General features: G+C 49.4%; 2 protein-coding genes across 2 annotated transcripts, besides 4 other annotated features; one reads left to right on the forward strand and one right to left on the reverse strand.

The window, feature by feature from the left end:
• Nucleotides 1-6,728: 6,728 nt before the first annotated feature.
• Nucleotides 6,729-10,173, forward strand: ACLA_012720 (PAP/25A associated domain family; the record flags this gene model as incomplete). The annotated part of the gene is made up of 4 exons (XM_001274269.1): nt 6,729-7,257; nt 7,332-7,403; nt 7,465-7,683; nt 7,739-10,173. The coding sequence occupies 4 exons, from the start codon at nt 6,729-6,731 to the stop codon at nt 10,171-10,173; spliced, it is 3,255 nt and encodes a 1,084-aa protein (XP_001274270.1).
• Nucleotides 10,174-10,911: 738 nt separating this feature from the next.
• Nucleotides 10,912-10,934: a microsatellite.
• Nucleotides 10,935-11,548: 614 nt separating this feature from the next.
• Nucleotides 11,549-11,577: a microsatellite.
• Nucleotides 11,578-11,594: 17 nt separating this feature from the next.
• Nucleotides 11,595-11,616: a microsatellite.
• A 179-nt stretch (nt 11,617-11,795) lies between these two features.
• Nucleotides 11,796-13,299, reverse strand: erg1 (squalene monooxygenase erg1; the record flags this gene model as incomplete). The annotated part of the gene is made up of 2 exons (XM_001274270.1): nt 11,796-12,064; nt 12,129-13,299. 2 exons carry the CDS (start codon nt 13,297-13,299, stop codon nt 11,796-11,798), a joined length of 1,440 nt encoding a protein of 479 aa, XP_001274271.1.
• A 14-nt stretch (nt 13,300-13,313) lies between these two features.
• Nucleotides 13,314-13,333: a microsatellite.

The raw sequence follows: 13,333 nt of genomic DNA on the forward strand, positions 1-13,333 counted from the left end.
TGTGCAATAATAATGGCAGACTCAGAGTCAGACAGATAGGCAGAACCAACGGGAGAAGAGACGAGAGAGGGAGAGAGAGGGGGGGGAAAGACTGAGAGAGTCTGAGCAACTGAGCCAGAGGAGGGGGGGCCCAGGGAAAGGAGAACAAGCGAAACAGAAAAAAAAAAAAAAAAAATGGCGTGGGATGAGGATTTTATTTTTCCTTCTTTTTCCCTTGACCGGAAGACAATTTTGCAGTGAAGGAGAAGAAAAATAATCGGATTATGAGCATCAGAATAATAATTATTATTGATGGGGAAACAGCACGACTAAGCACAGTGGTTCCCAATACAAATATGCACTACAGAGTACCTTAGTAAGATTGGTAATATCTGTTATACTCAGAACATTCAGGGATCTCCCAGTATCAAAGTACGATCCAAATACCTTTCAGAAATTAGAATACTAACATGACAGATAAATGCTGTTTGCTAAAGGATAGATAGTCCATGCCATCTGGAGGATACAGATGACTACAGATGACTGAGGGATAAAATAGTGGTAGTAGGTATCTGAACCTTGTGCAAAATAACAAGAGAGAGAAAAAAAAAATAGAAAATAAAATAAAAAAGTTTAAAAAAAAAAGGTGGGCATGGCATTGATTTGCGCTCCTCTGGTTGGTGATGGCTGGAGTCGCTTCTTCCCGGCTTCCGTATTTCCCGCTTTTCTTTCCTACCCTACACAGTACTAACTACTCCGTATCTTGATACTGGAGAATTTCATTCCTGTCCATATAAACCTAGGTTCCTAAGTACTCAAAGACATCAGATCGATTCCTCTTTGATCAATTGGGAAAGACCAAAGATCGAGATACGAAGCGCTTCTTGAGATCATGAAGTATACAAATACCACCACTACCAAGTAATTCGCAGACACTCGATCATAGTGCCTTCCATAGTATCTATGCATAGTACCCGACGGAGTAGTATGGATGTTACTATCAGGGGGTCCGTGTTAATTACCTTGTAGGTATCTGTTCTCGGTATCACTCCCTTAATCACTCCTTGGTAGTATCTCCATCATACCTGAGCATATCCATCAGCTTTGTGTATCGACTCGAGAGAAAACACGATTACTGCGAACTAGCGAAACCTTTCGGCCACTCTCACGGCATCATAAGAGCTATCGATTCTGATCATCTTCATCGTAGAAGTATATTCATCCTCATTTTCATCAACCGTTGCAGCGTTGCCGGTAACCGGAAATTTGAAGGACATCTTGACCAGAAGGGTTAGTCACCGTCCACCCTCCGCGTCACTAAACTTCCTCACTTACCACTGGAATGACCTTTCCATCATTTGCTCTATCACCTTTCAACATGAATGGAATTAAGCCTTGAGGCCTCAGACAATGAAGATAAGAGATAACTGCTCCTATTATTGAGCTATAAATTCCACTATTGTATCCTCCACCAAAATCCCATCAGTCATGCCATTATGTTCACTGTTCTAATAACTACTAATTTTTTATTGTTGAAGAGGTGACCCAGTTTTGATTGCTTATATACGGAGTACACTATGCATGACAAAAAAAAGTGTCAGATTGAGAGTAGTCTCACCTTTTGCCTTGAAATCAATTTGTTTAACATCCTCTTTTCTCCTGGATGAGTGTTACTCTGTTCTTTAATTATCTATCTATTTGTGTCATTTTCACCTGTGCCATCTCTCAACCATCCCATCCCACCTTCCGGAGATAGTCGGACATTTCTACAGCTACTCCTTTTTCCTCACTTGTCTTTCTTTGAATACTGTTCAGCACTGCTTCCACAATATCAGGCTGCATTAACCATGCGATGATGGAGAGGAAAGCTGTGATGTCTCGATGGTTGCGACATGAATGTTCCTGAGCCGATCGAGAGGCCAACCAATATTAGGGGATATTGGTTGGCGGTGCGACGAGTATTTATACCGTAGAGGTGAAATGCTTATAGTCACCCCCTGTTCTTCTATCTTACAAGGTCAACAATCACATTTGAGAATAACACTCCTTATGGGTTGCTCCCATAACTTTTAGGAACCCTAGAGAATTGGTTGTAGAGGTTAAAGCAGCGACTGCCCTTTGACCGTTAAGTATTCATCCGATTTGGAAGTTCGTTCCACCATCAGATAGTCAGTCGGGTAACAATCGTAGCTGTCCTCATGCCATGAAGTCGCGTACGGAACCCGGGTGAACTTTATTGTCTCGTCGCCTTGCGCTTCGTCATACTATCGTTGGACTGACTTGGCCGCAAGTCGCATACGCCGACCATAGCTTGGAGAGAAAACTGATACCAGGTTGTTGTAGCAGTGTAGCTTTCATGGATTGAGGGAGCAAAGGACGCACCACAGATCTAGGGGAAAGGGACGAGCGTAAGAACCAGCTATGGTAGCTAGTATATCCGAAGATTCCATACTGATATATACTTGTTAGAAGCGTAGCAGAATGCACCTTGTTCCTAATATATTATCCGAACTACTAATTTTGAGCATTCGGAGTCTTTTGAAGCACGCGCAATGCAATTCGCATGCACAGGACCAGTTTGGATGACACGAGGGTCGAAATCGGAGGGCCATCTATTGACTTTGCGATCGATTCAAAACTATCTGTCAGAGATATTCTCATCAAATTCCTTCGTGTCTTCGTCTTGAATGGTAAGCCGCACCTGGAAGGGACTGTGGAAATTCCAGTTGTCAGATGATAGAAGCATCGGTTGCATTGATCGTGCAGTGGCTCTTCCAACATTTCAAGCCACGGCCTCATGGTGCATAATGAAATGCCAGCTGGTGTCTTCTTCTCATCACCCATTGGTCTGCTTTGTTCTGTTTGGAAAAGCAAATCAAGATGATGGTAAGTTCAAACCACTGCAAAAATGCAGACTATCGCCCAAAGGATACAAAAATACAAATACTTTGTTGTCATCATTCTTCCTTGGAGCCGATCCAACGAACTGCTCCATCTGGCTCTGGCCTCGTGGGCACTAAATAGACCTCAGGCATATCCCACTCCAGTCCGGTACTCCGTAGAGTTAGACTAGGTAGAATCCTAGGTAGCTTCCTACTAGGTAGTACGACGTGCCGCTGCCACAGCACGAAAGTTACACTTTTTAACTCGTTGCACACTCACCCTCACACTACTAAACCACCCATCATCGACAGAATCATGTATTGTGATTAGCCGCTATCCAAAATCTTCCTTGCAGGGTGCATCTCGAGTCGTGAACCTTGACAGTCACAGCCAAATAGCTCGTCTCTTATGATTTGTTCCGGGGTCAGACATACATCCTTGGGGGGGCTACAGGCTACCTAATGCCATTATTTTCCACACACCTGCGCCATGTCACAACATGGATGAAATGAAAAACACCCCGCTGAAATACGTCAGAATTTTTCCAAATTTTCCTCCACGATAGGTGGCCGTCTCACCCCCGCCTGGGGAGGGGGGCTTGGTAATACCAACTCGCATCCCAACTCCAACAAGCACATCGGCATCACACTGCAGACGGTCCATCTTCTCAGCTGTGCTGCCTGCGCATGCCACAATCCGCGGCTGCTGTCATTCAATCATCGCAATATTAGTAATGAACAGCGTTGGTATAGTATACGACACAGTACACATAGTTCTCCGCGAACACCTCCCCCGCGCTTCCTCCCTTCCTCGCTCAGGGAGGAACTGAGAATGGAGATGTGGTGGGGCATCTTGGAACGTGGACGGCAACTTGGGCCTCCCTGCACCGGCGCGGTGGAATTCTTGATTCTTCCCTCAGGTAAGTAAGGAGTGCCATCACAATGTGACAAGAACGTTTTCTTCTTTGCATCCATGCCATTTGTTCCGCACTGCCGCTGAGGTGGCACGGGGATACGGTTATTGGAGGTCTGCTCCCTGGTGCGCTCTTGTCTGCTGCGCCGTATGGAAATGGGATGGGATTCTTCAGGTAGAGAGATAAAAGGTATAGCTTAGGTAGGCTGAGATGGAATGACGTAGGTCTGTAGGTTTTCTATCTTTGTTCTGCGGTAAAGAGTTCGATCAAGGTCATATTTATTTAGTGGATTATGAGATAGAGTCTCCTTGGATGCATCCTACTCGGAACGCTGGTGGTATCAACTATCAATTGATCTCTAGATGTCTACAAAGATGAAGAATCCAGGAATTAGCATGTCCTAACATGACGGAGTCAATAAAATTATCTAAAAAGAAACTGCCGATAGAGCACACTGATGATTGGTCTAGCCAGTTCAAAGCTTTCTTTGTCTTCGCCTAACCCTGACAACTACTACATCCTGATCCGCTTGCTGAATAGGGTTACCTCAGACATCATAGCTGTCATATTGACGGATGGCGGCTCATTACATTGTAGAAAGATGATTGATCAAGTCAGTACATACTCTGTAGCCATGGATTTTCCTGTATGCCAGCTTATGAATGCAAGGTCTCTGCAAATTGCTAAGTGCCATAGAGACCAGCTTGTTGAAGACACAGAGGCATTAATCTCCGCCTATGTAGGAAAGGAGAAATAGGCTTATAAGTGAGACAGGACTCAGGAGATATCTACTTAGTAGATACTATCGATGCCACAGGAGCCAAAATGATGCATAATTAGGGCGAGGAGCTGCGGCAGGCATACTTAAAAGGGGGAAACAGAGCCAAAACGGCAAAGCATTGGCACTTTGGCAGAGCCAACACGTGCCGTCGGCGCAGGGGCCGAGACAGGCTACAGGTGCCCCTCGAGCGTTGCCAAAACGCGGGGCAGGAAACAAGTCGAAGAAAGAGAGAAAAAAAGGAGAGGGACAAATGGACAATACTAATCCATCAATAGTGAACGGTGAGGCTTAAGCGTATTCAGTAGACATGCTGGCATGGACAGGTGGATAAAAGGACTAGCCGGGATGTCGTCTCACAGACAGACAAAGAACGGAACTAAGCCATCGAGGTCGCAATCCAGTCGAGTCGAGTACTGGCTTGTTGATGCTTCGAGGCATATGGAATTCGAGATATTAATCAATATGCGAGGATGCTGTATAGCCTGCAATCAATAATGCCGTCCTCCAGCCCTGGTCTCCGGCACAGCAGCGGGTTGATTCCGGTACACGGGCACACTCTCCAGCTCACTATAGATAGATAGTTGGTTGGTCTGTGCCAGGGAGAGGCACTCTGATCATATTATGATCAAGCATAGACTACTCTGTAGATCATTGTCTGAGAATCCTCATGTTCTGTGCAAACTCATCAATGATGATTATCGCAAGGTAACTGGATAGATAGAGGGGGGGTGTGAATAATGATAAAAAAAATAAACCATCTAACTATTCACTGATGCGAGGCCGATGACTGGTTCGTTCATTACTCCTACTACTACTAAGTCCCTGGTCAACGCCTGCCTTTGGATGCCTTCTTCGTTTTTTTTTTTTGTTTCCTTTTCTTTTCTTCGCGATAACTACTCAACCTCATTCGCAACTGCCCCCAATTATCCAGGAAACAATAGGACTCGAAGTCTGCCACTCAGGAGGACCTGGTGATTGGAGACTCCATCCATCCAGAGAGAAACCAAACAAGCGGCCCCCTCTGTCTTATTATCAACGCCTGTACTCCATGCCAGCTCCGTCTCTCCTCTTCTCTCTTTCTTTCTTTCTGAAACACGTATTTCTCTTTTATTCAGACCAACGGTTTCCTCTCTGATTCTCCATCAATCTTCCTTCTTGGAATTGCTGCGTACAATCTCGGCTTGATGCGTGGTAGTTGGTTCAACCGCCACTCGATATAAGTATTGTTTGTTCGGCCGTGGTCTCCAGGCAGTTGGATGCCCCCTGGCTCAGGCTCACCACTTGAGCAAATCCTCCCCTCCGCTGTCTTTCCCCGTCGAATCCTCAGCAACTTGTGTGAATCCCGCAATATCTCTCTTCCCGATTCCTTAGAAAGAAAAAGGCAGAGAATCAGAAGAATTCTTCTCTTTTTCCGTTTTATTTATTTTTTCCCCCCCAGGCTGGTTCCTACCGGACGACAAGAGGATTTTCTTTTTGGCTTTCATTTGTACAATATTTCTTTATCCCTCCTGTGGTGTGGTGACTGGTACTTCAAATCAGTGCCACACTGGTTCCGAGTGGTTTGGCTGCGGTCCCCTTTTAAAAAAAAGGCTCGCTCGCTATCTGCTAGAACGGTTGAAGAGCAGTCGTTAAGCCCCGACATTCCCGATCGGTCACAAAGGAACATCCACCCATTCACTTTCATTTACACATTGTCAAATTCAGTCCAACCTTTGCCTTCCAAAAAATCTTTCTGGTGAAATCTATCGGCAACAGCAGAAACGCGATCGCGTCGCTCGTCGGTACCGCAGCAAAAATTCCGATTTTGCAGACCCATCGTCGTCAGTCGGGTTCTGCGTGGACTTCACTTTCGGTCTCTTCTGCAAATCTCTCTGCCTCCCGTTCAAAGGAGTCTTGATTTTCGGAGTAATTGGTCGACTGTATATTTTCCGGTGACGGATTATTCCCGATTGCAGACTCGGTTCAAACGTCGAGTTTGCTTCGGAGTTGTGGGCGGTTCGCGCAGCAGCCGTGCAAGTTCATTCCACAACGGTCTTTCGCTTGATCCCGAAGACCAACGTTGTCTGACGACGTTGGAGCAGTCTCTATATGATCTCAGACACACATGAGAATGCTAGATTCTCCTCGACCACAGGTGGAAAGTCGCCGATAGCCTCGGAAAAGCCCTCCATCATGCCGTGGAACTTGTCGTCCACCGACAGCCCTTCAGAGGCACACTCGCGTCCTCCCTTGACCTCCCAGCAGTCAAATTCCCTCCCGTCCACCCCCTATCAACATGCGCGCAATCTCTCGTTCCACTCAAGGACGCCGTCCCCTCCTCACGGTAGCACTTCCCCACGTTCGACGCACTCCGAGTCGATACACCTCCCACCGTCGTTACGAAAACCTTTCACTGGCTGCAAATACGAGACTGCCATGGCCTTTTTTCGAAGACGGATACCGTATACAATAGGTACCGATTTATTGCCGGAGGAGAAGGCGGGTCTGAAGGAGCGCTTGGATTCGGAGGATGAGAAGAGACTTACGCAAGACATGTTGGACATCTACGATCGGTTATTACCATCCGCTGAGAGTGATGATCGACGGCGACAGCTGGTTCGTAAATTGGAGAAACTTTTCAATGACCAATGGCCGGGCCGAGATATCAAAGTCCACGTCTTCGGGTCGTCTGGAAATAAACTCTGCTCAAGCGATTCAGACGGTGAGTGTTCGCCACCTTGATCCTTGAAAAAACCAAAAAAAAAGCCTCATGGGGAAATGCTAACAGAGAAACAGTGGATATCTGTATAACAACGACGTATAAAGAGTTGGAGCATGTGTGCCTGCTGGCCGAGGTTCTCGCAAAGCGTACGGAGGTCTCTGTTGAACGTTCTCGTGGTCCATTCACTAATACTTTTTTCTCTTGCAGACGGTATGGAACGAGTTGTCTGCGTCTCACATGCGAAAGTCCCCATTGTAAAGATCTGGGATCCGGAGCTGCGGCTCGCATGCGACATGAATGTCAACAATACCTTGGCATTGGAAAACACGCGTATGGTGCGAACATATGTGGAGATCGACGATCGTGTACGGCCCCTGGCTATGATTATTAAGTACTGGACGAAACGACGGATCCTCAACGATGCAGGTATGCGTTACCGCGGTAGATTCTGACATTAGCTCACGCTGACCCTCGGCTACAGGACTTGGGGGCACATTAAGTTCATATACCTGGATATGTCTGATCATCAACTTCCTCCAAACCCGGGACCCTCCCGTCCTCCCGAGTCTTCAGGCACGTCCACACAAGAAGAGGACGACGGCGGACGGTCTGGTTTGCTCATTTGATGACGACCTTGGCTCTTTGACGGGCTTTGGACGGAAAAATAAGCAAACCCTCGGCGAATTGCTCTTCCATTTCTTCCGTTATTACGGCCATGAGCTCGATTTCGAGAAATACGTCATATCCGTGCGAGAGGGCAAGCTGATATCGAAAGAAGAAAAGGGTTGGCATCTTCTTCAGAACAATCGCCTCTGCGTAGAGGAGCCATTTAACACGTCAAGAAATCTGGGGAACACTGCGGATGACACGTCGTTTCGAGGAGTCCACATGGAGTTGCGTAGGGCTTTCAAGGCAGTATCGGAAGGCAACCTCGAGGACTGCTGTGAGCAGTACGAATACCCCCCAGAGGAAGAGCGATTATGGGAACGACCCCCTCCTCAACCACGACCAACCTTGACGGCTCCGCCTCAGCCCTCGCGAGGTGGCCGGGGAGGCGGCCGGGGAGGACGTCATTCGAATCAGTATACGCGTGGGGGGCATGCGGGAGGTCGTCGGGCATCGAATAATGCATCGAACAAGCCCAACGGGTTTCGCCAGGCCAATCCCAACATCAGTGCGACCGAGCTGTCTCTGCAGGCGCAACACGCCCAATACCTGTTGCATGATCACCTCTACCAGCAAATCCAGATTCTCCAAGCGCAGGAGCAAGAGCTGCGCCTACAACTACAAAATCAAGCTCTGCTGACCGGGAGACCCCCTCCGGTGCTGATTCGCCAGCCATTCATACAATTTCCCATGCCTCAACAGCAACAGCCGCAACCTGACTCAGCTGTAGACGATAGTTCTCGGTCCAGAGCCGGTACTCATCCACCACTCAATGCGACCCTGCGACCCGTGTACAATAACAATGCCACCTATCTTCCAATCGCAGTCACTCCCGCTCAGGGAGGCGACACAAACCCTCCATCGCCATCGGCCGCGACGGCTCTGCCTGAGCTACGACGTACTCCCCGTCGCCAGTCGGTAGCCAACGGCTCCCCTGGTCGATCGCTCAGGGCACACTCGCAGCCGGCGCGGCCAGGGAATTCCCCGGCTCTTCAGAGTTTCGCCCCACTTTACTCTGTTTCTCAACCTGTCGACAGCTCCCATATCCTCAAACCGCGCAACAACTCTGGTTCCCCTGCGGAAGGCGATCAAAATGAAGATGACCATGGCTTTATACCCAGCAGTATGCCCAATGTCTCCCGCGCTGCGTATCTGGATGAAAATCGACCATCAGAGTATATGGGGTATTATCTCGCAACTTCGCCGCAACTGCAGGTTTATCATCAAAATGCTATGCTCTCCCCGTTGTCAGCTCCGGTGGGACTGGCGCTTCAGAACGGCAGCATCTTGCCGTTCGTCGGAGCTCCACAGGGGTACATGTCCACCCTAGCGACCACCGATAGTTTTGGGTCGCCGCCAGAAAGTGGCGTTGCGCCCAATTCTAAAGTCGCCGCATCGCAACCGAGAGCGACCCCTCGACCAGTTGCTTCCCATGACCGAAATGGTCCGCTTATAGTTGATGGCTCGGTGCCTCTAAGCGAACAGCGCGCCCCAGTCTCCATTGAGGGCTTCGATCACTACGGCACCATGAGCCATTGTACTTCCAATTCAGATGATCGCAACACGGACACTCCTGCCAGTATCTCAGACTCATATTCTCAAGATTATCAGGACAACAGTTCGGTTGAAATCGATCAGCCGATGTTCTTTCCGCGACAGGCAATGGACGCGCCGAAGTTAGCCAATGCCGGTGATGCTTGGTTCAATGGTCATAGTGAGAAGCCTGGCCTTCTTTCTAGCAGGTTGCAGAATCTGCACGTCTCGCATACTGAGAAAATGGCTGAAAAATCACCGAAATCTAGCCCCGAACAGTTCAGAGGGGGCCAGCCGCGCCAGGATATAGCTGATCATGATGCCTATCGTTCAAAACAGTCCCCGGCGGAGAGGGGATCTGCCCCGGAAACGCACGCTTCATCACCAAACAGCAAACGACGTTCAAACCATGCAGACTCGTCCGAAAAACCGAACGGCGTTGCCCACAAGGCCAAGGCTAAGCATCGACATGACAACTCCCACCACTCTTCTGGTGGTTCAGGTGACAGCAAAGAGCGGCATGTTGCTCATCCGTCTCGTAAAACCAACGGAATCGCACCGGCAGCGCACGATTCAAGCTCGCATCATGGCAACAACGGGTGGCAGACAACCAAGAAGAAGCAGAAAAAGGGTGCCAAGTCTATGGAGCATCGACCGGGCTTCCACGCTAGCGCAGAACCTCTTCCTGCGGAAGAATCGTTGAGAAAGGGTGGATGATGGCGAAGAAACGAAATTGCTGTTGACTTCTATCCTGTCTACTCTCAAGGCTTAGGTCTTTTCGCCCTTGCCGCAGGCTGCGTCGAGTAACAACCCTGATGGACGTCGCTCGTTCCACTCTCGAGCTTAGCACCCTCCTTTTTCGTCAAAACGATGTGGTGTCTGACTCGTTGATCAACGCAAGCGATTATACCACCTCATCGACACCAATATGACAGCTGTACAATGCCTGCTTTATTTTTTTTCGCGACGCCTGATTTCTGGCAACTCGGAACTGAGATTTTGCTGCGCTTTCACATTTTCAAGAGAATTATTGCGTGATTTTGTATAAAAAAGAGGACCTGTCCTCGCTGTTGTCTTGTGAATTCGGGCGACTTGTCTCTTCTCTTGCCTTGGACGAGAGAGGTGTATGATCTCACCTCTCCATCTTTTCTGAGTGTATGCATGTCATTTCAATTTCATCTGCAAAATGGCGTTTGCGGGGTCAGGCGTCGATATTTGGGAGTCTCCAGATCCAACTGTGAAGTACTTGCGTGGATCGTATGATTCTATACGGTGTCTGCGCTTGGTCTTTACATCTTCTTTGTCTCTTCCACATGTTGACGCTTCTATTGGCCATATCCCTTGGAGCTCATAAGATCTCTCGGGCTGTCATTTGCGCCTTTGACTTGTCTGTGCGGTTCAGTGTCCCTTCGTGTTGCATGCAGGCTATGCATTTTCCTCTTTGTTTCCTTCCCCTTTTTTTTTTTTTTTTTTTTTTTGTCGTTGTCGGGTTCTATTTACGTCTGTCTAGAGAAGGAGAAAACTAAAAAGAGCCAGGAGCAACAGCAAATATCACGACGAGCAGAAAACATACATCCATACAGCGAGTGGTCTGGTTACCTTTTTTTCTCCCTTTTTTTTGCATGTTCCAGTGTGGTTTGTTTTCCTGACCTCGGTTTTCATGGTTGCTTTCCAGTCGGCATTATCATCATGATCGTCTATACCATCATAGCAAGGGAGCCAGGCGAGCGGGTCAGTGTACACTTTTTTTTTTTCATTCTGTTGTTTGTTTGTGTTTGTGTACCATGAAAGAAATTTGCCTTTGCGTGTGTTAGATATTATGCCAGTCAGGATGGACAATGAATCAAATGTGAAAATTTGGAGATACCATATCAGTTCCAGTACCACACGATCTAAGAATTAACTGGCCTTGGGGCCCATGGATGTTTCTATAGTCTGCAGAGCACTTCTCATCGAATCTTGTATACACAAGGGGTATGTATCCCCTATACGAACCATGTCCATTGAAGCCATTGAAGCATGATGTCGCGTTTAAAGGAATATCAAGCACCCATCTCAAGTCACGGGGAGTACAAACATCAGTACAAACATTAAAGAAGAGAAGAGAAAAGAAAAGAAAAGTATAATTATACATGATTAAAAAAAAAAAAAAAAAAAAAAGGAAGAGACAGAAATTCCGTATCTACAAAAGATAGGTGTAAACACGAACCAGAGGCGAGGAAGAAAAAAAGAACAGGAGATCTCAACGTCATACACGGGCATACATGGTCGCTCTAGCTCTAGTGAAGGAGCGCAGTTGCAAAAATTTCTATGTGCGATTCGCAACGACTTTTGCGGCGTTAACAGAACGCTTCGATAAGCATGTAGGGGAAGATGACGACGCAGGCGGTCCAGAAGGTCATGATGCATTTGAAGAGGGCGATGGGGAAGAGGTAGGGCGGATACTCGCGGATGAGGACCCAGAGGGAGAGGAGGGCGACGGAGAAGAAGTGGATGAATAGGACGGAGGGTTTCTTGACGAGGCCGCCGAGGAGGCCGACGGGGCCGTCAGTGAGGCCTATTTGGAAGTAGCGGAAGCAGCCGCGTTGGAGGGCGCGGAGGTATTGATCTAGGGATTGTTAGAGGGAGTGGGAGAGATAACAGGGACGGGGAATGGAGGAAGAGGGGCTTACCGTTCGCGGCAAAGAGGGAGTAGAGGGCCTGGGCAAGGATGTTGATGACAGAGGCGGACTTCTTGCGCTGCCAGTGGAAGGCGGCAAGTTGGTTCAGGACGCGTTTAGTGTCGCCCAGGTTGGGGACTTTGGCGGGGCTCAGGAGATCGCGCAGCGTGACCACGTCGCTGAAGGCGACGGTCATGCCGCCGCCGGTCAGGGGGTGGCGCATGTTGAGGGCGTCACCGAGGATGACCAGGCCGGGGGTCTTGTTTGTGGAAGCGGGGAGGAAGGAGTTGGGCATGGAGCGGAGCTGGCCCTGTTCGAGGGCGGCAAGGAAGGCCGGCTGGACGGATTCGGGGAGGGAGGGGAGGACGACGGTGCGCAGGTGGTTCTTGACGCCGCCGTTCTTGACGGAGGCCGAGGGCAGGTTCTCGGGGATGTCGACGAGGATGCGCGTTTCGTGGGTGCCGATCTGGTACAGGAGGATGGGGGCGTTGTCGCTGAGCAGGACGTGGCCGTAGTACGGTTTAGGTAGCTTGGTATCGATGAGCTCGAGGGCCCAGAATCGCGAGCGCACCTTGGGGGTGTGCGGGTGATGTTGCTTGCGGAACTTGGAGGCGTAGCCATCAGCGACGACAGTAAGATGGGCGAAGTAGCACGCCTTGGTGCCGTCCTTGGCCTCGCACTCGACACCAAGGACCTGCTGGGTGTGCGAGCAAGTGACCAGGTCCGTCGCCTTGGTCTCCACGACGCTGACGTTGGGACACGCCAGCACAGCCTCGCGCAGCTTCATCACGAAGCGGCCATGATGGAAGCAGCGGCCCTCCGGCGCCGGCGCCGTAGGTGAGGGTTTCGGGTACTGGATCGACACGACGTCTCCAAAGTACGAGACATAGTAGCCCTGCGCGGGGATCGCATCGATGCCCTCCAGACATTCTTGCAGACCCAGCTGCTCCAGAGCCTGGACACCCCCGGGCTGCAGCAGCTCACCCACGATGCGATCGGGCTCCTTGAGCGAGGCTTCCAGCATTATCACACTCCGCCCCTGACGTCCCAATGCGACTGCGAGGGCGCAGCCCAGAATTCCGCCGCCTATAATCACGACATCGGCCTGGTTGTGGTTGAGTCGACGGAGTTCGGCCGCATCTGCGGATTTTGAAGCATGGCCGTTGGTGAGAGTGGTGGCCATGATGGATGAGAATTGGGGGGGGGGGGGGGGGGGG

Source organism: Aspergillus clavatus, genomic scaffold (assembly GCF_000002715.2).
Source record: "Aspergillus clavatus NRRL 1 1099423829795 genomic scaffold, whole genome shotgun sequence".
Classification (NCBI taxonomy): domain Eukaryota; kingdom Fungi; phylum Ascomycota; class Eurotiomycetes; order Eurotiales; family Aspergillaceae; genus Aspergillus; species Aspergillus clavatus.